The sequence below is a fragment of the Nyctereutes procyonoides genome, unplaced genomic scaffold (assembly GCF_905146905.1).
Source record: "Nyctereutes procyonoides isolate TBG_1078 unplaced genomic scaffold, NYPRO_anot_genome, whole genome shotgun sequence".
NCBI classification, from domain to species: Eukaryota; Metazoa; Chordata; class Mammalia; order Carnivora; family Canidae; genus Nyctereutes; species Nyctereutes procyonoides.
The window spans coordinates 3936531-3959233 of NW_026575136.1; the positions used below are offsets into that span (position 1 = coordinate 3936531).

General features: G+C 34.7%; 1 protein-coding gene across 1 annotated transcript in view; it reads right to left on the minus strand.

Annotated features, from left to right (window-relative positions):
- LOC129495604 (low-density lipoprotein receptor-related protein 1B) overlaps window positions 1–22703 on the minus strand; it is a 1831349-nt gene that overhangs the window by 79038 nt on the left and 1729608 nt on the right. Inside the window, exons 78-82 of the mRNA XM_055303278.1 lie at window positions 18292–18515; window positions 17468–17574; window positions 6265–6381; window positions 4504–4677; window positions 2746–2871 (exon numbers count right to left, since the gene is read on the minus strand). Of these exons, the coding sequence (XP_055159253.1) occupies window positions 2746–2871; window positions 4504–4677; window positions 6265–6381; window positions 17468–17574; window positions 18292–18515 (748 nt within the window). The remainder of the gene's footprint in view (window positions 1–2745; window positions 2872–4503; window positions 4678–6264; window positions 6382–17467; window positions 17575–18291; window positions 18516–22703) is intronic.

The window sequence follows — 22703 nt, forward strand, 5'->3', positions numbered from 1 at the left end:
AGTGACTCTGGACATTGGTGATAAGGGTGTACTACATGATGGTTGAGAGTATAGAATGCCTGGGTTCACCTTGGGGTGCCACCATTATTATGTAATGTTAGACAATCAGTTGAGCCTCTCCCTGCTTCAGTTTTCTTATCTGTAAAAATAGGGGCAATGAAAATACTATCATAGGGGATTTGAGGGGATTAAATACAATAATATACATATACTTACATTATGCCTTGCTCATAAGCCTTCAGATTATTTGTTATTATTAACAAGTCATAGTAATATTTATTGTTAATCTAATTTTACACAAAAGAAGCTGAGACTAAGGGAGGACAGGGCCAAACAAATTAATTAATTAATTGAGCTCTACCTCAGATCTCCCCCAGGCCAACATCTTCCTGTGTATTTTTTTGGATTATTAGCTAAATAAATCTGGGTTTTTAGGTAAATAATTTATCCTAAGCAAAGAAGAAAAAAGGAAAGTTATGTAGAAGAGATATTAATGTCTAGTTATAATGGAAAAACAACAAAAACTGTAGGCAACCTGACCATAAAAATAACACTGATAACATCTGAGTTAATGTAAAAGTCACATTGGCGGCGGCATCAATAGAATAATTCTGGTCAGAATCCCCATCTCTCTCATGGGTCTCTCCCAGCCAAACAATAGTATAAGTAGACACAGTACATAGGGGTGGGGGGAGCTGTGAAATCACTGGTTATGAGTGTGTGGAACTAGTAAAAACATGGCACCCACTCATCTAACATGGAGAATGCTATTATAAAGGATCTATTTCTGAGAGGTTAAGGAGAATACATGGCCACACATAGTTTACCTACATATCTATGTCAGAGGAGAGAGTGAAAAATGTGCCTAATAACATTTGAAAATATCCATTTAATTCTCTATTTGATCATCATAGTTGAGATCACAGTTACTTTGGTTGGAAAGATAATCAATAAGGAGAAAGGGTGCATTCTAGTGCCAGTGACAGCTCCCTTTTCTAGAACTGGGATGAAACTACTCATCCAAAATACCAATCATGATTCACAATTAGCTGTTAAGAAATTACTGACCTGGTCACCCACAACAGTGTTTCACATGTGCTACAGATTAACTAAAATAAATGGCTGCCTATTTTCTTTACATGTTTTATTTTCATGCCTTTTCAGCTCCTCTGTCTCAATGTTCTGATCCCTCATTCCCACATAATCTGAATCCCCTCTGTCTTTGCAGACCTCATCCTAGAGTCATATTCTATAGAAACCTGTAATCAATTCTCTATTTGGATGATTATCTGAATCCCTTTATTTTTTTATTTTTTTAAAAAGATTTTATTTATTTATTCATGAGAGACAGAAAGAGACAGAGACAGAGACAGAGACATAGGCAAGGGAGAAGCAGGCTCCCTCTTGGGAGCCTGATGTGGGACTGGATTCCAGGACTCTGGGATCACGACCTGAGCCAAATACCTTTGCTCAACCACTGAGCCACCCAGGCGCCCCTGAATTCTTTTAATAGTTTTAACTCTGTCTCTTCTGTGCCAGGTATCACTATTCACACAAATACCTATTGGTGTTTAAGTCATTCATCATATCATCTTTGTGACCTCTTCAGCTTTGCATATCCAGTGCTTAAAGAATATATATTAAATGAAGCCATTGTGATAGTTTAACACACTTTGAGTCTTAGAAAGGTAGAAGTCTTTGGATTGCATGTAACTCTCAGTAGAGAGCAATGAGAAAATGATACGGGGGTAGAGATGCTAAGGGCAAGGACACAGTTTTCATGTAAAGAGTTTATTCTAACCAAGAAAAATACTGCAGGTAGAAAGTCCTGCTATGAAGAGATCCAAAGTGTATCTCACTGGAAAAATGTGACCCTCAAGGGATTTTGGAGCCTTGTGTTTTTGTATGTCATCATAAAATTTAGTGTTGATTTTCTTTTCTCTTAATAGTAATTTGCTTTGCCATTATGGCTAATGTCTTGATTATGAGGGAACTACTTGTCATCTACCTGGATAATGAAGAGATAGAGGTCTCTTCTTTCTATTTCTCATCAAAATCAATTTGCTTTTGATTTTTGTTTTTTTATTTTTTGATTTGCTATTTAATACTTAAAAGCTTCTGAAATAACGTTTTGCTTTCTTAAATGTTTGTTTCAGTGTTAATGTAGCTTCTAAAATATGAGCTCTAAGAATGAAGAAATCTTGTCAGTTTTATTTATAAAGTAGTCCTTAGTTTCTAAATTAGTGCTGTTTTGTTCACAAGCCCTCAAAATATTTGTGTTAGTAGTAGTATATACTGTGAATCAAATTTTATGCAGAAGAAAGTACAACTTAGTTTCTTATTATCAGTTTTAAATTTGTGTTTGGTGCAAGAAAGTTGCTCGCTATGAACTTGATGAATGAATAAAGGATTTTAAGATTGGGTTTAAACTTGTAAGGAAATGGTATCTTTTATTTTCACCGATAAAGAGCTATATAAAAATATCTTGATTTGGTGAGTGACTTCAAAGTTCTTAATCTAGTCTTAAATGCATAGTAAGTGCTCAGTGTAGCTTTGTGAATAAATGTATAATAAACTGATAGGAAGTCATCATCAGAGACAGTAGTTTACGCAGGCATTCAAGAACTGATAGTATCAAGGCAGCTATGTTGACAATTGAGTGGCTAATTCTGTTTGGTTTCAAAAGGTGTGAAAATATACCATACAAATTAATTCATTATTTACAGCATAATGACGTTTACCCACCTAATAGGCTGTCATCATTGCAAGTACCATTAATCAAATATTTGCCTTCTGGGCACACACAGGTAGCTCCGAAAGGATTCAGCAAACACAGGAAGTCACATACTAAGTCCAAGCATGGATTAGGCACTGATTAAAACAAAGGATAACAAGGAAACACATGACTATAAGTACAATAATTTTCAGAAGCATAAAACTCAATAAGGTGAAAGGATGCATTAACAATGTTGCAACGAAATCATCAAATCCCTACTGAGTGTATCTCATTTCAGTGTCAAACTGTTCTCCTTTATAGAGAAAGAGAAATTACTACCCAACACTCATAATTAACAGGGGATTTATGCTGATTTACACTTCCAACAAGAGAGAAGAAATTATGCAAACACATACTTTGTCACTCTTCCATCTGACTTATTTTTGATAAAAGTGTTGGTCTGAGATAACAAAGCATAGTTTGGGTCTATGTAAAAAGGAGTAAAGCCAACTGTAGTCTTTGGGGGACCTACTCCCCATCTTAGGGAGTTTCAGAACTGTTGAACAGACAGAAACAACTTCCCCCTCGTATTTACAAAGGCTTGAAATACATATGTACTTGTCTGTTCAAAACACAAACAAAAGAGAGGACTCTTTTTTATAAAACCCACGTTTAACATGGTTTCCTTTCCATCAGGTTGCAGTCTGTGTGCATGTAAATGTCTGGCACATTTATTTTTGTCTAAATTTCTACCCATTAGCATTCTGTGCAGTCATAACTGTTCCTGTGGCTCTTCTAGAAGAATCTGTCATTAGGACAAAACATAAATGTCACCCAGGTAGTGAAATGGTGACTGTGAGAGTGACTTTGACTCAGAATCACTACTCAAATACCTATTGTATTCAGGGCAGAGTTTCATTTATTTACATAGTTTTTATGAAGGTGGTAATATTTGACTATGAAAAAGAACCAAACACAACTAGAGGATGATAGAGAGTGTCCTCATATTAATCTTGGAACTAAATATGTCAGATCATTGGTAAAGAGCAACAAGAGTTTGGATAGGATTTCAGGAAGTTCTTAGGGGGAGATCTGTTTTAATCCGTGTCCAAAATTGATTTGGATAAATATCACTTGTTACCTTTCCAGTAGTTGCACCGAATGAGGTTAAGTCTCTCTTTATTTGCCATAAAAAACTATCAATAAATCTTAAAGTTTCTTGGAGTGTAAACTCACATAGATTATTAGAATTTCAGTCACTTATTTTTTATTTTGTTCTTTAATGTTTTTGATAGTTGTGTTTGAGACAGATATTTCAAGACAATTGCATCAATAACATTCCTTTCTAGTAGGGAAAGTAACAATAAAAATAATAAACAATCAGAGAAAATATAACCCTTGAAAGCAGTAGTCCTCAGTTGCTTTTAAAGATGGAATGTTGATGCTATGGTCATTACTTGCTATCAGAAACAAGAGTCAAAATGGCTAATGATGAATTTCAATACCTGCATCGTTTATTATACATAAAGTATAGACTCGGGTTTTATTAAAAATTTTAGAAAAACAGAATGAGACTTTTTTAAATAACCAAGTCAATTCTAGTTTGAAGAAAACACAGTCAAATGCAAAATAAACCTTTATATTATTTGCATCTTGACTTTGGTGATTAAAAAAAAATCTGGTGATATCAAAATTAAAGTTACTTAACTTACAGGGCTAAGTATTAAAATAGTTAAAATATTATAAAATACTGTTTTTTTGTCAAAAACAGTATCGAATATACTTACAGTCTAGTTGTTTATAGCGATGAGATATCAAAACACCTTTTGTTTTATCAATATCTAAAGCTAGGTATTCTACTGAACCATGGCCAAACTTTTGTACTCGAAATACACCATTTTTAGGTCCTGCTCCATATATGTAATCTTCAAAGACATCAATCCTATGTGGATGTAACAAGCCTAGAATTTTTAAAATGTGGAGTTATAAAAGTTGCAGTGTAAATAAGTGCTCAGACTTAAAACCAAGTTTATTCAAGATCATGTAGAAAATCTTACTACTGTTTAAAAAAACTTTAAGAATTATAATATTTTTTGATATTAGATGTAAAGTTGTTAGAATTAATTTCTTTGCAGTAGGAATATGTGAAATACCAAACATATCACTCACAACATAAAAATCATTTCCATCATCACTTTAGCCATCTGCACCATCACAAAACATTTGCTGGAGGCTTACTATATGCAGAGTAATCTCTGCTATACACTTTGCAGACAAAAGAAAAGCTACAGGCCAGCCTTATCCATTGCACACAAACAGGCAGTTCACAAAATTCTGAATTGTGTTCTAGATCAAATTAATGATCAAATTAGACTGCCTGAATGAAAAAGAAAAGAAAAAAAAAACGTATCATTGTCTGTTTTAGAAATGGGATAAAGAAAGCAAACTAGCAAATGGTAATGATGCATATGACTAGTTTGGCTAATGATGGTAGAGGCCATCATTTTTCTTATTTTAAGAAATGACTGTTATTGTAAGAGATTTTCATGAAAAAGAATAATTAACCTAACCTTTGACACTGAGATGTGTAACAAGTAAAATAACATTTATAGTTATTATCTAGAGGTTGTGAAACATAAAGTGCCTTTTAAAAACTTATACATGTTTCTTCAATGTCCTTAAGCTGAAATAGGTCAACTGTATTGTAATCTATTCTAGTAATGTGGAATTTTTTTTTCCATCTAGGATCATCATATGAAAAACACACGTTGGGTAAAGGCACAATGAAAGTTCACTTTAATTATTTTTCTTTCAACTTCTCTGCTCTGTTAAAGAAACAAGAAGCAAAGCTATATTCAGTATATGTAATATGTAGATACAAAAACTTCAAGTACATATTATAAACAATTTGTGGTGAATAAATGAAGAGATTGTGATAGGGAAGAGCAAGAAAGACAGAGGGAAAGGAATTAGATTCAGCAGAAAGAACTGAGATTGCCAGGCAAAGCAGGTGTGAGACACGAGCAGGAGAAATTGAGAATAAAAGACAGAGGAGGGGATAAAAAAAAGGGTACCAGCTAAAGAAGAGCACAAGTAGATTCTGCTCTCCCTGGAGGTGAGGTAAGTTATTTTTACACACTGCTTTTCACTTGGATGTAGGATTGTTACAATGATGTTTTATTATATACAGTAATTCAATTCCACTTGCTACCACTGAATTTGAAATAAAAACTTGTGTTCAGAGGCACTAATCTTGAACACTTGAATGTCCTGCTCAGAATGTAATATCTATAGAAGGAACAGAATGAATATTTTCTGAATCTGGGCAGCGATGCACCATGTTTGTCCTATGCTAAGGAAATTCTGGACTGGCCTCTTTGTTACCTTAGTAGGAATGAAAATTATATAATCTATAGTAAGAGCAACCATTTAAAAAGAAAAAGAATTCAAGGAAATTGAGAATGTGAAGCTTTCATATTTATATTTATGTACCATTACTTAACATTCTCAATAATAATTAAAAGATGAAACAAGAGCACTTCACAAACCTTGTTTGCTACTGATGGAGACTACTGAATCAGAGCCATCATAGAGAACACTGCCAATAACAGAAAGCTCCAGGTCAGCCCAGTATATTCGTTCACTAAAATGATCCACAGCCAGACCTGCAAAATCAATACATGAGGACGAATAACAAAAATAAAGTTGAAATTATTTAAAATTACTTTTCTGCTTCTTAATGTATGATTATGATTGATGTTTTTCTTCAAGTATTAAAGAAATTACCCAGTCTATATTATGGTACTGTAAGAAGAAAAGAAAGAAACAATTACTCCTTATGTGCAATGTATGTGTATAGCTTACATAGAGTTTAATAGGCTGTAGTAAAAACTGTACTTCACATAGGAAAAGCTACCCTTACTATCTTCTCTTTCCGCACTTACTGGTCTCTTAATTACAGGTGTTTTCTAAAAACTTTTCCATGATATTTTAGTTTTTATCTTTATAGTACATACACAATTCACCATTTAAATAACTTATCCAACTAATTTACTGTAATTAGTTCTATTTTGAGTATCTTCATGAAGATATACTACTCAGAATAAAAAAGGTTCACGGGCTTCATCATAAGATATTTTCACCCATTTGGAATTGGCCTATGGTGTTGTGAGCCACCTGTGTGCCTTCTGAAGTTTAAATTGGTTAAAAATTGATGGTTGCGGTAGGGAAGAATGAATTCTTAAGTAAGGCAAATTCCTTACTTAAGGTTCTAGTTGTGCTTAAAGTTTTTATTCTAATCATTAATTTTCTCTGAGACTGCTTGTCTTTATTTTTATCATCAGTGAATAACAATGGGCTAAAATAAGAGGTGGTAAAAAAATCATGTTTTTCTACTTTTTTAAGTTTTATAATGTGATTATATCTAGACAGTATCTTCTTACAAAAATATCATTGACATAAAGGATATCTTGAGTAAATTTCCTTCAGTATAGAATAGTAAGATCTACAACACGTAAATTCTACATCTTCACTGCCGTAGATATCTAATTTTTGTGACATAGCTAGTCTTTTATATATGATGTATTGTATATTAAAAACAGTATAATGAAATCAAAATACCTTTGGCAGCTGAAAGTAAAATGGCTTTCCCAATCAGAGCATTCAATAATAACTGAGATATACCTCCATGGCAAGGCAACTGAATGGGAAGTGTTTTTGAATTTGTACTAATTGGATTCCTGTATAGGTAGGTACAAGATTTAACAATCAGAAGGAAAAAACAAAAAACAAAAAAAGCAACACACACAAAACCCAACTCACAGTGAAGATCATTTGAGAATCATTTTTTACTTAAGTATGTGGATCTAGCCCAAATATAATCAAATTAAATACAAATATTGCTCCTCAAATATAATATAAAGATGTACTATGTCCAATCAGTCCCTGAGAAATGACTGAACAATCAAAACAAGTGGTCCATGTTTTACTAGTTTCCACTCAATGAACAATTTGCTATTTGGAGTCATATTAGGGGTTATGATTTTACTTCTTTATGTATAATTATGGGTAAACATGAACTATAGAATGACCCAGTTTCCTGCTGCAACCCATTATTTTTCAAAACAATTGTCTAAGCAGGATTGAAAACACTTTCCTTTCTCTTTCACCAATGTAATACAGTAAAGAAGTAGATTAAAATAAGCTGACCCCAAAACTGATCTTTACATTTGGATATTAATATTGTTAACTGTAGAAAAAAAAGCAAACAAAGGACATGCCACACAGTCTAATTACCAATATTGTTTCTTGAGATTCGACAGCAGTAAAAAAGTTCTCAAAAGTGTAATATATTGCCTTCTTGGTCTTGGCTTGCCTAAGATATACCCATTTTTATCAGCTCTGGTCACATATTGTACTATTGGATGGAATTACAACTAGATAAAAATATTTTATAACAAAACTTTCAGATGAGTGGGATTTATATTCCAAAAAATCCACAAATCGATGATTTTGATTTTTCCTTAAGCCCTTTAATAAAAGAGATAGTCTTTTAAATTAAAAAGTTAATAAAGGATTCAACTAACTTTTCTTGTTATAGAGTTGGGAGTGAAGTTTATAAGAAAGAACAAGTTCATTTCTGTCTTTAAAATATCACATCTCCTTTTTGTCTTTAATAAAGTACCAATAATAAAACGGGAAAAAATCAATTCCCAAGACAGTAATTTTTAGCTGAACTGGGAATGATGAATATTTGGAACCAAGTCTGTGTAAGTACAGGAAATTTAAAATAAAGTGCCATTTGTGCTAATCAAGCATTATGGGATCACAATTTGGAAGACTTTTAAAAGATAAAGACACAGACTCACTAAGTTAGGAATGTATAATAAATAATAAAATAATAAAGACTTTAGTCATGTAGGCATTTTCTTAACATTTCTCATGATTTGCAGACTATTATTACATTTTAGCTATTTTTTTAAATCTCACTTTCATTGAACTCTGAAAATTTCCAAGATCTTCCCTCTAGTTTCCTAATTTCCACTCTGGTCTTGAAAGAAAGAGAAAGAAAGAGAAAGAAAGGAAAGAAGGAAGGAAGGAAGGAAGGAAGGAAGGAAGGAAGGAAGGAAGGAAGGAAGGGCAAGAGAAAGAAAGAAAGAGAAGGAAGAAGAGAGAGGAAGGAGGAAAGAAAAATAAAATTAAAGCAAAATGTTATGAGAAATGACCAGTATACCAATGTGATATTTAAGAAAGAAGACTTGGAGAGAGTAATAAATTATAATCACTGTATTTTCAGAAACAAAGAAAAAGATTATATATATTCTGTGTTAAAGGAAAGCAAAGATTTGTAAGGTCATATTAACCAGCAAGTGTGCACTACCATATTCTTGATTTAAAAGGTGATAAAAAGAGTCCAAAAACTGAAAATATTTGCCTCTATGTCAAATTTATTTTTAAAAAATTCTTAGAAATATTTTTTTGGGATAGGTTGCCTACTTAAAGTCTTGGATTCCCAACTAAAGTTATATACACACACATACACATACCCTTATTTGTGTGTTAGTGAAATAAATGTATCCAGGAGTTCCAAAGTAGTCCTAAGTTTTATTTTATTTTATTTTATTTTATTTAAATTCAATCAATTAACATATAGTGTAATATTAGTTTCAGAGATAAAGTTCAGTGATTCATCAATTACATATAAAACCCAGTGCCCATTACTTTAAGTGCACTCCTTACTGTTCATCACCCAGTTACTCCATCCCCCCACCCTCCTCTCCAGTAACCCTGTTTGTTTCCTATAGTTAAGAGTCTCACGGTTTGTTTCCTTCTCTGATTTCATCTTATTTTATTTTCCCCTCCCTTCCCCTGTGATCCTTTGGTTTTTATCCATTTTATTTCATTAGAGACCTTTTGTTGTGGGAGGAAAAAGAATCTGCAATCAATAATTATAACTGGTATGGGGACAAGGTGTACTTTAATCTCTCAAAAATTGCCAGGATTTGGTAACATAAATAAGCTAAAGGCAACATAAATAAGCTTCTAGGTATAAAATAATAGGCTATTTAAATCAAACTTGTAATCTTATATGTTCTCTTACTGGAGGAAGAACTGGAAAGTGTCCTTACCTGACACATCATTCATTAATCCAATATACATTCATTAGACACTTCTCTTGTAATATACACTGTCAGGCACTAGGTACGTGGTAAAGAACAAAATAGATCATGTTCCTAATCTCATGGAGCATGCTACTCAACCACCACACAACTGATTGAATCAGAAGATAAATTATGCTTTTTGTTTTTAATATAATGTCTAATAAAATAAACAAGTGTGCCATTTGTCAAAGGGGCTATAAAACCATACCACGGGTTATAGTGTTAAAAATTGTAAGCATTCATCTCTTCATTCATTCAATACATAATTATTCTTAGGCACACAACTAATTATGGGCACTATAATATTCTTCATTGTACATAAGAATACCAGTAATGGTTTTGATTTAAGTTGTTCATGGTCTTATTGGGTACATAGAATATAAAGAGTTCATGTTCTACTATGTCATTAAAGCAATAGATGATGAAGTATCAACTATGGAGATAATAAGTGCTATGAAAGCCCAGAGAATTTAGCTTTTCTCATCATTATTTTGGAAAGTATGTAAGGGCAGTCCTGGTAGGGAGCAAACACAGGGCAAGCTAAGTGGTGGGCTAACTATTCAGTCAGATAGTACAACTTTAACCCTGAAATACAAAGGGGTTACCTAAAGAGACAGAGATAAGTTCACATCTATTCCTATTGCTGTTCATTCTTGTGAATATGATCTTTACTCAATTAAAATACAGAGTATAATCAAATGTACTGCATCTCTGTGCATGTGTTCATTCATGAATTCATAAATGAAAGGTAGCATTTCCAATGAATGAAAAATATAAAGAATAACATATTACACATGGAAGGAAACAAAGGTGTTATTACAGTTACTGATTTCAATATAATAACCTTGGAGTCAGGGCAAATATTTATAAACATATACCAAGAAAAGAGAAAAAAATAGGTACAAACAAGTCTTATGATATTTCTCAGGAGACAGAAGTAATGAACTTAATTCCATAGAAGGATATCCCTAGGATACATGAACATTAGTACACATGCCTCTCTACATATGTTTATGTATACATATAGATGCAGAAAAATGACTAACTTTTTGCCAATTCTTCATCACCTTCTAGTAATATGCTATTTATAAAATCTAAACTATCTATTATTTACAAAAGTTCTCATAAGATTTGTTCTTGACTCATTTTTATAGCAACAACATTTAGTGTGACAATACTCAGGAGTTATGAATCACTGTAAGGATAACATAGGGAGATGTTTAAGCCTGATGGAATAAAATCCTGCTTAGGAATACAAAACCAGCATTTCCAATATTAAGAAAGTCACCTATCAAGCAGGGAGGTATTAAAGTAATATATTTTTATATATGGCTTGTGGATTTTAAAAAAATATTACAGAATTCTTTTTTTTTAAATTTTTATTTATTTATGATAGTCACACACAGAGAGAGGGAGAGGCAGACATAGGCAGAGGGAGAAGCAGGCTCCATGCACCGGGAGCCTGATGTGGGATTCAATCCCGGGTCTCCATGATCGCGCCCTGGGCCAAAGGCAGGCGCTAAACCGCTGCGCCACCCAGGGATCCCAATATTACAGAATTCTAATTGATATACAAGGAGAAAATGAATCAAACTAACAAAATATACTAAATCATATTCTGAAATGTGAATAAGAATAATTATCAGTGCTAGGGAGTTATGGTGGGCATTATGTGGAATAATATGAGGCTTTAGCATAATACATAGCACATTGTTTTTTGACATTTATTCTTAGCCTGTTAGGTATTAAAGGAATTATATTAATCAATTTATATTGGTTTTAGCATCTGATTGTTACAAATTCTCTGTAAGGTAAATATTATCATATATATTTTACAGATAAGAAATTTGATGCTCAAAAGTCTATACAGGCTGCTCAGCTTTAACTCAAGCCTATATTAATGGAAAGCTTATGCTCTTTCTGCTACTTTATATTTTTTCTGTAAGTCCTATAATAATATACCCAGGAAAGTGCACGTCTTTCTTTTGAAACTCTTCCTTCAGCTAATGTGACACTGAATTCTGTTGCTTTGTTCCAATTGCTCCAACATCTTTGTAGTCTTCAGTTCTGAGTGCGACTCTTCTAAATATAAGCATCCCACAAAATTTTACCCTAAGAAGCCCCTTTGTTTTCTCCTCCCTTGTCCATCTTCACAATTCCAACAGCTTTAAATATCAGCTTTCTTTACTAATTCCCCAAACCTTAAACTTAAACCCCAGCTTTAGGCTCTAGAACTACAGTTTTCAATTATCTGTGAAATACCTTCATCTGACTGACTCAGCTGCAACATTTGCCTGTGACCGACAGCACCACACAGTCTGCTCAAGTGTCACCTTTTTGAGGTTCCACTCTAAAGACCTAATCATGTCACTTTGCAAACTCCTCTTCACCATTTCTGATACCCTTTTTAAAAATGATTTTATCTGAGAGAGAGAGAGAGAGAGAGAGAGCACAAGAGTGTAGGAGCACAAGCAGGGTGGGGGTGGTGGAGGGGGGCAGAAGGAGAGGGAGAAGCAGACGCCCTGATGAGTGGGTAGCCCGCCTCGAGGCTCCATGCAGAGCTCCACACGGGGCTCCATCCCAGGACCCCGGGACCATGACCTGAGCTCAAGCCATGTAACTGGCTGAACCACCCAGGTGCCCCCATTTCTGACCCTTCTTACTGTTCTATTTTCACTCTCCTTTCCATAACACGAAATGCTTCATAACTTACTTCATTATTTGCTTTTTAAAATATTATATTTTTACTACATAACCACCAGAAGAATAGAGATCTCTGTGTTCACTCCTGTATTCCCAAGGCCTAAAATTATCCCCGACACAGAGTAGTGCACAAAAAATATTAGCTGAATGAGTGAATACATGGCTTCCAAGAGTCTTCCTGTAAATGATGCAGTTTTCAAAGCTGAGTTGCTGAGAAAACTCACACAGGTCCAATCACATGGCAAAGAGAGCCTCATACCAACTCCTCTTTTGACATGTTTCCATGGATATCTGATCAGATCCTGTTATCTACTTAACATGAGGCAATCATACTTGTTATGGTCTCTGAATCCTGCTCGGCCTGACCCCTACCTACCTCTACCTTGTCTCATGCTATATTCCAATTTGTTTACTACATTCTTTGGCTTTCCTACCTCAGGGCCTTCTGTTCCATTGTGACATATCCTGCATGCTGCACTCACTCCTCTCTATCAGAACCATTTACACACATGCACACACACTTTTTCAGTTTTCTTTTTATGGTCATGCATATTAGAAGTTAAGCTCTGTGAATGCAGCTATCCATATTTCTGATGACCAGTAATGTATGTCATATAGTGAGCATCCAATATTTTTTTAATGAAAGGAGGGATGGATGAATGAATGAAATAAGATAATTATATAAATGGTTTTAATTATTGACTTTTTATTCCTTTTTGACATATTTATTGTCTCACTATTCTCATTTGTATTTGATAAATTCTACTCGCTAACTCTGCCTTGTCTCCCATATACATCCTCCCCTTTCCTCCTGTTACTCTTCTAGTTATGCTATTCTCTGCTCTCGTCAGGACCATTCAGTGGGTTGTGAGCTGGTCTTTTAGTTCTGTATGTATTTCATCAGCACAATGCTACCAAAGCAATAAGCCTGGAGACCTACCTTATTCACACCACTCCTTGAGTCAAAATTGTATGGTAGTTCATTATTGGCTAAAATATCATGTCGAAAACCTTGGTATTTAAAGTTCTCTGTTCTCAGTTCATGTTACATTATCTATCCTGTCCCCTTCTGGGTGCATCATGACTCCTAATATCATAGACTGCTGACCCTGGTGGCATTACATTGTAGCTCCTGACTCCAAGAGCAATGTAACTTAATATATACAACAATATCTTAAGTTAGTTATTATCATCCCTTGGTTTGTTAATGATGATAAAAAATCAAGCTTTGAAGATACTAAGTTCCTTTCTGAGATCCCATAGTTAATAAACAATCCCTTGGGATTTATACCCATATATATATATATATATATATATATATATATTTGACTTCAAAGAACACCTTTATAAAATCTACAGCATGATAGGTTAACTGTCTACCTTTCAAATGTCTACCTATCCTTCAAGTACTTGTTCAAGTGACACCTTTCACATAATTTTCCAGTCTTGGAGATGATACCAAATAGCTATCTACTACCTGCTGGTTCAGAGCTAAGGAATCACACTTGCCCCCCTTCCCCAGAGAATTGTGCTCAACTGATTGCAGCAGCCTCATTTGGGAAGTTAGAGCCGAAAGGTCAACCAATGACTGATAGATAGAGCATAAAAAACAGGATCCCTTTCCTGTCATGGGATTTATGCTTCAAAGCACATGCCCTGGGGCTCAAGCCAAAATGAGAATTTACTTGAGATATGATCTTTCTGGCATCTTTTCCTTTCTCTCTTCATCTTTTACAGCTTTCTCTTGAAAAACATGCCCCTCATAAGTAACTTTTATAAGAATTCCTGTCTCAGGTTCCTTCCTAAGAACCCTCTGACAAGCAATTCTATCAACTGCTGCCAGAACTCTTCTTTAAGATGAAAATTATGTAACATATACTGTGATTATGTAAGTTGTTAACATCACAGACCTTTTTTAAAAAATTAATTTTGCAACTTTTTTGTAAGCCCAGAATTAGTTAAAAATAGAACATTAAAAAGAAATTTAAAGTTCTTTAAAACATGAAAACAGTGCTTGAGCATATTATGTCACTTGCCTCTTCACTAGTAGCCTTCCATATTTCCCCCCAAAGCTAGAATAAAATTCAGTCCTTAACAGTGTGTTCCAGGTCCTAGATTATCTACACCTGGCCACCCTCACTTCTACCATTTTCCTGAGTTGCTCATATGCTTCTAAGCATACTAACATTCTTGCTATTTTTTATACACACCAAGCACATTCCTAATTCATAACTTGTTCTCTCTGTTTGGAAAGCTCTTTGCTCACATATTCACATAGTTTGCTACCTCTATGACATTCTTTTCTCAAATATCACCTTTCTAGAGATGACTTTTTTGATAATCTTCATAATTTTACCCCTATCCTCCCACTCTGTGGTGCCCATTCTTTTCTGTATAGCATTGATCAGAATCTGATATGATGTATATTAAATATTCTACTCTCTGGAAGAAGGCATGTTTCATGAGAGTTGGTAATCTCTCCACAAGAGTAAGAACTTGTCTTCAGCATCTGGAACAATTTCTCATACTAGGCGGTGTTCTCTTAGTATTTGTTAAATCAGTGAATGGAGACATGTAAATGAGTTAAATCCCAAAGACTGCTCCTTCCCACACAGAGTAAAAACAATGTAGTTGAAGGAAAAACTCTTAGGGCATGTTAACAGTTCATAAGAATACAAATGCCAAATATAAATAAAATTTCAACTACATAAGATACTACAAAGCACAATTATTAAATAATACGTGCTCTAGAAATGTATTCTCTCCTTTGGGGTATAGTGGGCAGGGGCGCTGTGTGCGGCATGAAATCCTTGAGGCTCCTGCACTTCTGAAAATGTTTTATTGAAGAAGTGTTAAAATTAGACCTTATAAGGTGGGTAAGATTCAGCTGGGTGCACACCAGTCAGAAGGACATTCTAGGTGGGGACCTGGGAGGTAAATGCAATGAGAGAAACACAGAGGGAGAAAAAACACGCAAGCTTCTGAGCAGTCCTGGGAGTACAGAGATTTTGGAGTGCTAGCTTAGATGGCATAGCTGGGAGGGATATTAAAGCCTGATTAAAAGAGCTGTGAATGAAAGGCCAAGGAATCACAAAGCCTGCCTTTAACAAAAATTATTTGTTTTCCCACCTCTTTGCCTATTTAATTTTTGAAAATCTACAGAGAATCCAGAAATGGACCCTGAACTTTATGGTCAACTAATATTCGACAAAGGAGGAAAGACGATCCACTGGAAGAAAGACAGTCTCTTCAATAAATGGTGCTGGGAAAATTGGTCATCCACATGCAGAAGAATGAAACTAGACCACTCTCTTGCACCATACACAAAGATAAACTCAAAATGGATGAAAGATTTAAATGTGAGACAAGACTCCATCAAAATCCTAGAGGAGAACACAGGCAACACCCTTTTTGAACTTGGCCACGGTAACTTCTTGCAAGATACATCCACGAAAACAAAAGAAACAAAAGCAAAAATGAACTATTGGGACTTCATCAAGATAAGAAGCTTTTGCACAGCAAAGGATACAGTCAACAAAACTCAAAGACAACCTACAGAATGGGAGAAGATATTTGCAAATAACATATCAGATAAAGGGCTAGTTTCCAAAATCTATAAAGAACTTATTAAACTCAACACCAAAGAAACAAACAATCCAATCATGAAATGGGCAAAAGACATGAAGAGAAATCTCACAGAGGAAGACATAGACATGGCCAACATGCACATGAGAAAATGCTCTGCATCACTTGCCATCAGGGAAATACAAATCAAAACCACAATGAGAGACCACCTCACACCAGTGAGAATGGGGAAAATTAATAAGGCAGGAAACAACAAATGTTGGAGAGGATGCGGAGAAAAGGGAACCCTCTTACACTGTTGGTGGGAATGTGAACTGGTGCAGCCACTCTGGAAAACTGTGTGGAGGTTCCTCAAAGAATTAAAAATAGACCTGCCCTACGACCCAGCAATTGCACTGTTAGGGATTTACCCCGAAGATTCAGATGCAATGAAACGCCGGGGCACCTGCACCCCGATGTTTCTAGCAGCCATGTCCACAATAGCCAAACTGTGGAAGGAGCCTCGGTGCCCATCGAAAGATGAATGGATAAAGAAGATGTGGTTTATGTATACAATGGAATATTACTCAGCCATTAGAAACAACAAATACCCACCATTTGCTTCAACGTGGATGGAACTGGAGGGTATTATGCTGAGTGAAGTAAGTCAATCGGAGAAGGACAAACAGTGTATGTTCTCACTCATTTGGGGAATATGAATAATAGTGAAGGGGAATATAAGGGAAGGGAGAAGAAATGTGTGGGAGATATCAGAAAGGGACACAGAACATAAAGACTTCTAACTCTGGGAAATGAACTAGGGGTGGTGGAAGGGGAGGAGGGCGGGGGGTGGGGGTGAATGGGTGACGGGCACGGAGGGGGACACTTGACGGGATGAGCACTGGGTGTTATTCTGTATGTTGGTAAATTGAACACCAATAAAAATTAATTTATAAAAAAAAAAAAAGAAAATCTAGGAATATTATCATTTATCCCAGCATCATTAATATATATATCAATAAAAATATCCTAATACATTATAAACTGTCAAAATTCCATGCATGTGAAATCCTACAAATGGCCTTACAACTTAGGCAATTTTCAAATAATATTCCTGTAATATCACTGGCAGTATGACAAGGCCTTGACTTTCAAGTTGGAAAAATACAACATGAAATGTTAATGACTTTCATAAAGTCATACTATAAATTATTTTATCTGCTTGTAAAAATGATTATATTGCCAACAAACCTGGAAAGAATTTAACACAAATATGCTGAGCATATTGTTCCATATTTTAGACTGTGTCAGAAATACATCATACCTGTGGGTCTTTGCAAATTCTTTTGTACTAAAATCCTTCTCAGAGTACCATCCATGGCTGCTTCTTCTATATGGGAATGGTCCCCAACAACAGTCCAGTACATCATCCTGAAGAGACAGGTCAAGTTGGTTAGCTTACCGATAGTGCTATTATAATCCAAATCTGCTCCCCCAAACACAGTTTCTCTTCAGACCATGTGCATCAGAATCACCCTGGAGACCCTGAAAAAAGCAGATATCTGGACCCAACTCTAAATCTATAGACTGGCAAGTTCCAATAAGGGCAGGTGATTAGTAGTTTTATTCAACATTTCTCTATTTCCTTTTTGGTCATTGCCTATAAATGAAAAAGTAAAAGAGTAAAAAAGGAACAGTTCAAATCAAGGAAAGATTTGTGTTAAAATTGTTTAAATTTGTTTATACATACACCTTCATCTTTTATTATCAAAATAGCTAAAATACTAATACTCTACACTTCATATTTTCAACATTATGGTTAATGCCTTGAGAATTCAATCTTAAGTTAACAATATTGGTTATGTGTTTATCGCAACATGGCATCTGCAATGTCCACACCGGACACATACAAATACACACATAGAATGTATAATGTAGCAGCCTTTTGGGACAACATATATTTTGTGCTGCCATTTGGTGTGAAAAGGACATGCTTTTGCACATAAGTAGAGGGATTTTTAGAAGTCTTGTGAATCTATTATATGTTGAACACTTATTACAAAAAGAAAACGACAGAGCACAGGTGGGAAAATCTCTAAAAATGGTTATGCATATCAAGAAATATAAATAGCCAACTCATTAACCTACCCTCTTTTAGGATTTACAGCAATAGCATAGGGTTCTCCAGCCATGTTTGTCAAGAGTCTGGTGCAGTTGGGGCCATTCAGCTGTCCCACGTTGATAGAGTATCTCAGACTGGTCCAGTGAGTGGTATAGTAACTGAACCAGTGCATTCTGGAATGATCAGTCCAATAAATATTTCCAGCAACCCAGTCAACTGCGATGTCCCTGGGCCTTTTGAATTCAGGACACTAAAAGAAAACAAAGCAACAAACCCAGTATTTTCAAAAGCAAAGTGGTAGAGAGGAAGTCTGTATACATTGATAACGTATGGGAATAATATCAACACGGTCAAATGTTAATTGTTACACAGGTTTTTTTTAACTACCAAAAATACTCCATTTTATTCTTAATTTTTATAGATATTATAATTTCATAAATATTAAGTGCACAACTCATTGGGGTTTAACCTCTAACTGCTCTGGTATAATCACCACCCTGCTAGAATATTTCTAGAATTGTAGAAGGTTCACCTGTGACTTCACTCAGTTAGTGTTCCTCTATGACTAACCATAATTCTGATGTCTAACAAAATAGAATTGCTTAAACAAATCCATGTAGATATGTGTTATAAATAATACTGTTCTATTCCTGACTTCTTTTACTCAACATCGAATCTATGAAATCCATTCATATTGTTGTGCATGTCAATTATTAGTACCTTTTTATTGATGGGTAGTATTTCATTTTATGAATGTACCACAATTTGTTCACCTTTTTTACTGATGATGTCCATTTGGATTATTTACAGTTTTAGGCCACTACATCCAAAGTCATGAATACTATTGTACATGTCTTTTAGTGGATACAAATACACATTTCTGTTGAATATTTAATAAGGAATAGAATTTTTTTATGATAGTCAGAGAGAGAGAGAGAGAGAGAGGCAGAGACATAGGCAGAGGGAGAAGCAGGCTCCATGCACTGGGAGCCTGATGTGGGATTTGATCCCAGGTCTCCAGGATCGCGCCCTGGGCCAAAGACAGGCGCCAAACCGCTGTGCCACCCAGGGATCCCAAGAATAGAATTGTTGAGTCTTAAGGTACACATATACTTAGCTTGGATAGATACTACCAGCATTTTTTCAGAGTTTGTACCAATATACACTCATTTTAGCAATTTAAGGAAGTCCCAGTTGTTCTGCATCCTCACCATATGTAATTTGATTTAAAAAAATGAGATGAGCACTGGGTGTTATACAGTATGTTGGCAAATTGTATTTAAACAAGATACTAAAGAAACATGAAAAAAAGATAATAAAAAATTAAAAAAGCAAAACTACCCAACAATGGAAAAAAATAAAAATTAAAATAGAATAGTACAGATAGACACATTTAGAAAGATGTGTATTTAAACATGTTTTAAGGAAAGTGAAAATATCTGTCATTTATACTAATTTACTAGCTTGAATTTTCTGCTTTATATTGTATTATTGAATTATTGTGAGACAAAACAGTAAGGGAGTTCTTTGCAAATAGACATCAAGAAAAAAGCGTATGTTCTATGTCCTTCAATTAACTAGATCCCTTTGAGTAGGAACTAGTGTTATAATTAATTTGACATGGTCAGGTTTATTGTGCATAACCAAAAGTGAGAAAGGATTCCCCCCGGGTATCATATCAAGAATGGAAACAATTATTTGAAGGTGATTATAACTAGACATGTGATCAATGTGAAAAAGCATCAGTAGGACCTGGCAACCAGTGGAAATAAGGGTTTTTAACACATGATGGTTTCTTGTGTTTATTACTAGTGAACAAATTGTATTGAAGGAGTGAGTAAACTTGAAAATTTACAAGAGATGCCAAAAAGGAGGAATTGCAAGCCACTGTCTGCTGTGTGATTACTGGGATCTTAAGGAAGGAAAATACGGCCTGAACTAAACATAGAACCCATAGAAGTTTCTAGCAACCTTTATTATAGCCTTTACACATATTTATTTAAAAACTGAAATTATGAAATTTATAGTTACCTATTTCTCAATTCTAGCAATAAATACTATCCATCTACCCAGTGATAGCTCAGTGATGTTTAATGAGAAGCACTCTGCAATACAATATGCTTTAGAAATACTGTATAAATAATAGTCACAGGTGGATAGAATATAAATATTTGTCCTAGCCAAACCACAAGCTTATTTTTCAAATGTTCCAGTATCATTTAAATTAACTGTATTTTTTTTCTGGTTTGGCAGCATTTAGAAGTAAATATATGAACAAATGACATGAACATGTCAGTGTAAGTCATAAATTTATAAATATGACAGACAATGGAAAAAATAACCATTATAAGCTATTTGGAACCTGTTGGAGTATATTTATCATTTTGAATGCAAATAAAGCAAACCTTCAGCATGTAAAAAAATATGATATTGGTTATCTCTCATGAGCATAGAAAAATACCTAGTTTCCCTTTATCAGATGTAAATGTATACATATGATTTTCTATCCTAATAGTATCATTGCTAAAATAGACAAATTTATTGCAAAGTTCTACTTTTTTGAATTTAGGATTTTCATTTTTTTATTCATTAAAAATAGCCTGGTTATCTTTCCATTCTATACTTTACCCCTGGACATAGACAATAGAAGCCCAAATTCTTCATTTTCATAAAACATTCAGAATTTGACTAAGTGATATTTTGGCAGGTAAGCAGGCTTGTGAAGATTCTACTAATGGTAAATTCTAGAAAGACAAATAATATTTATGTCACACTAGTAGGGTAAAGAATATGGCTTAGGGAAAGAGGGAAAACGTTACTTTTCAGTATTAAGCACAGAAGATACTGATGGAGTCATTTAAATCTATACATTTATTTTCTGGTTCCCTGATCAAAAATCCGTAATGTCATTCCAGAATCAACTAAAGTAGTTAGAATATGGGGTAAAGGACATCACACCCAATAAATCCAATGTATGATCATAAATCACCAGTGACAAGATGATTCTCAGACAATAAGAGCATCAGGGTGAAGATGTTACCAGATGTTCATCTTCACTGAATCACAACACACTGAATGCTCAATGATTTTCAATATTGAAGAAAGCAGAACTGAAAAGAAAAAGAACAATAACAACAAGAAAGCCAACAGGATGGTCCTATTTTCAAGAAACTATGGCCAAGTTAGGAAATCCCCCTTTATGATGAGTTCCAGAGGACCCACAGCTTGACCAGGATTGTGAGTAGTATTAGCCATAAATGGATATTGGCTCGGGAGTGGAAGGTAGAAATTCCTGTTGGATCTTGATATAATAAAAAATAAACAATTTGTGGAGAGGTTAAAAATAAATAGGTGAATACAAAAAGTAGGCAAATACAATTAAAGTAAACTGAGGTTCTTGGAATGGAATGGAGACTGACGCGGGACAACAGTAATGGGAAAGCTAAGCCATTTGCTACCAAAGAGGCAAAAAACAAAATAAAACAAACATATCAGATTCAGAAGAAGAAGTAAACAGGAAACTCTCGTTGCCCTTTTGGCTAGCTCACTAGACAGATAGGCCTATGAGCTAGAGGCACTAATGAAATATGTCATGTGGAAGAGACTGCAGAGGCATGTGGTTACCCTGACAACAAAAGGCGTTGCTCGTATTGTTGCACAAAGTGGAAGACACATTTTGACTGCTTTCTCCAGACAGATGATTTCTTTCCTAATAAGCTCTCTAAATACACAGCAAAGTTTTAAGGCCTGAGGCATTCTTCCTTGTGGAGATATATTAGTCCAATAAATGAAACACTTAAATCTTAGAGAAAAATTGGCAGCTTGTTTGTAACAAAATTAGAGGTTACTACTTTAAACTACTAATTCTTTATAGCTGTGGATTGTAAGGTATCTGTCACAATTCCAGCTTCAGGAAACCAAAGATATAAGTCACTGGAGACATTTGATTTCAATCAAAGAAAGATGAAAACCTACAAAATGAGACTTCAAGCATTTGAAACATGGAAATACTGTCCTCTTTTTTTTTATTTTTATTTTTTTTAAATTTTTATTTATTTATGATAGGCACACAGTGAGAGAGAGAGAGGCAGAGACACAGGCAGAGGGAGAAGCAGGCTCCATGCACCGGGAGCCCGACGTGGGATTCGATCCCGGGTCTCCAGGATCGCGCCCCGGGCCAAAGGCAGGCGCCAAACCGCTGTGCCACCCAGGGATCCCTACTGTCCTCTTTTTTAAAGAAATTCCTATAGTTAGCAATATACTTTAAGCAAATATTGCTAATAACACAGGATAGACTGAAGTAGTCACATATTTTATCTATGTGTCATTTTTTCATCTCAGAAAAGAAGATTTGGTTCATTTTACTAAAGTTAATTACCTGTAATGTAATGTTATTAAAACAAAGATTTAAAGCCACTCTCAAGTGTGTGTGTGTGTG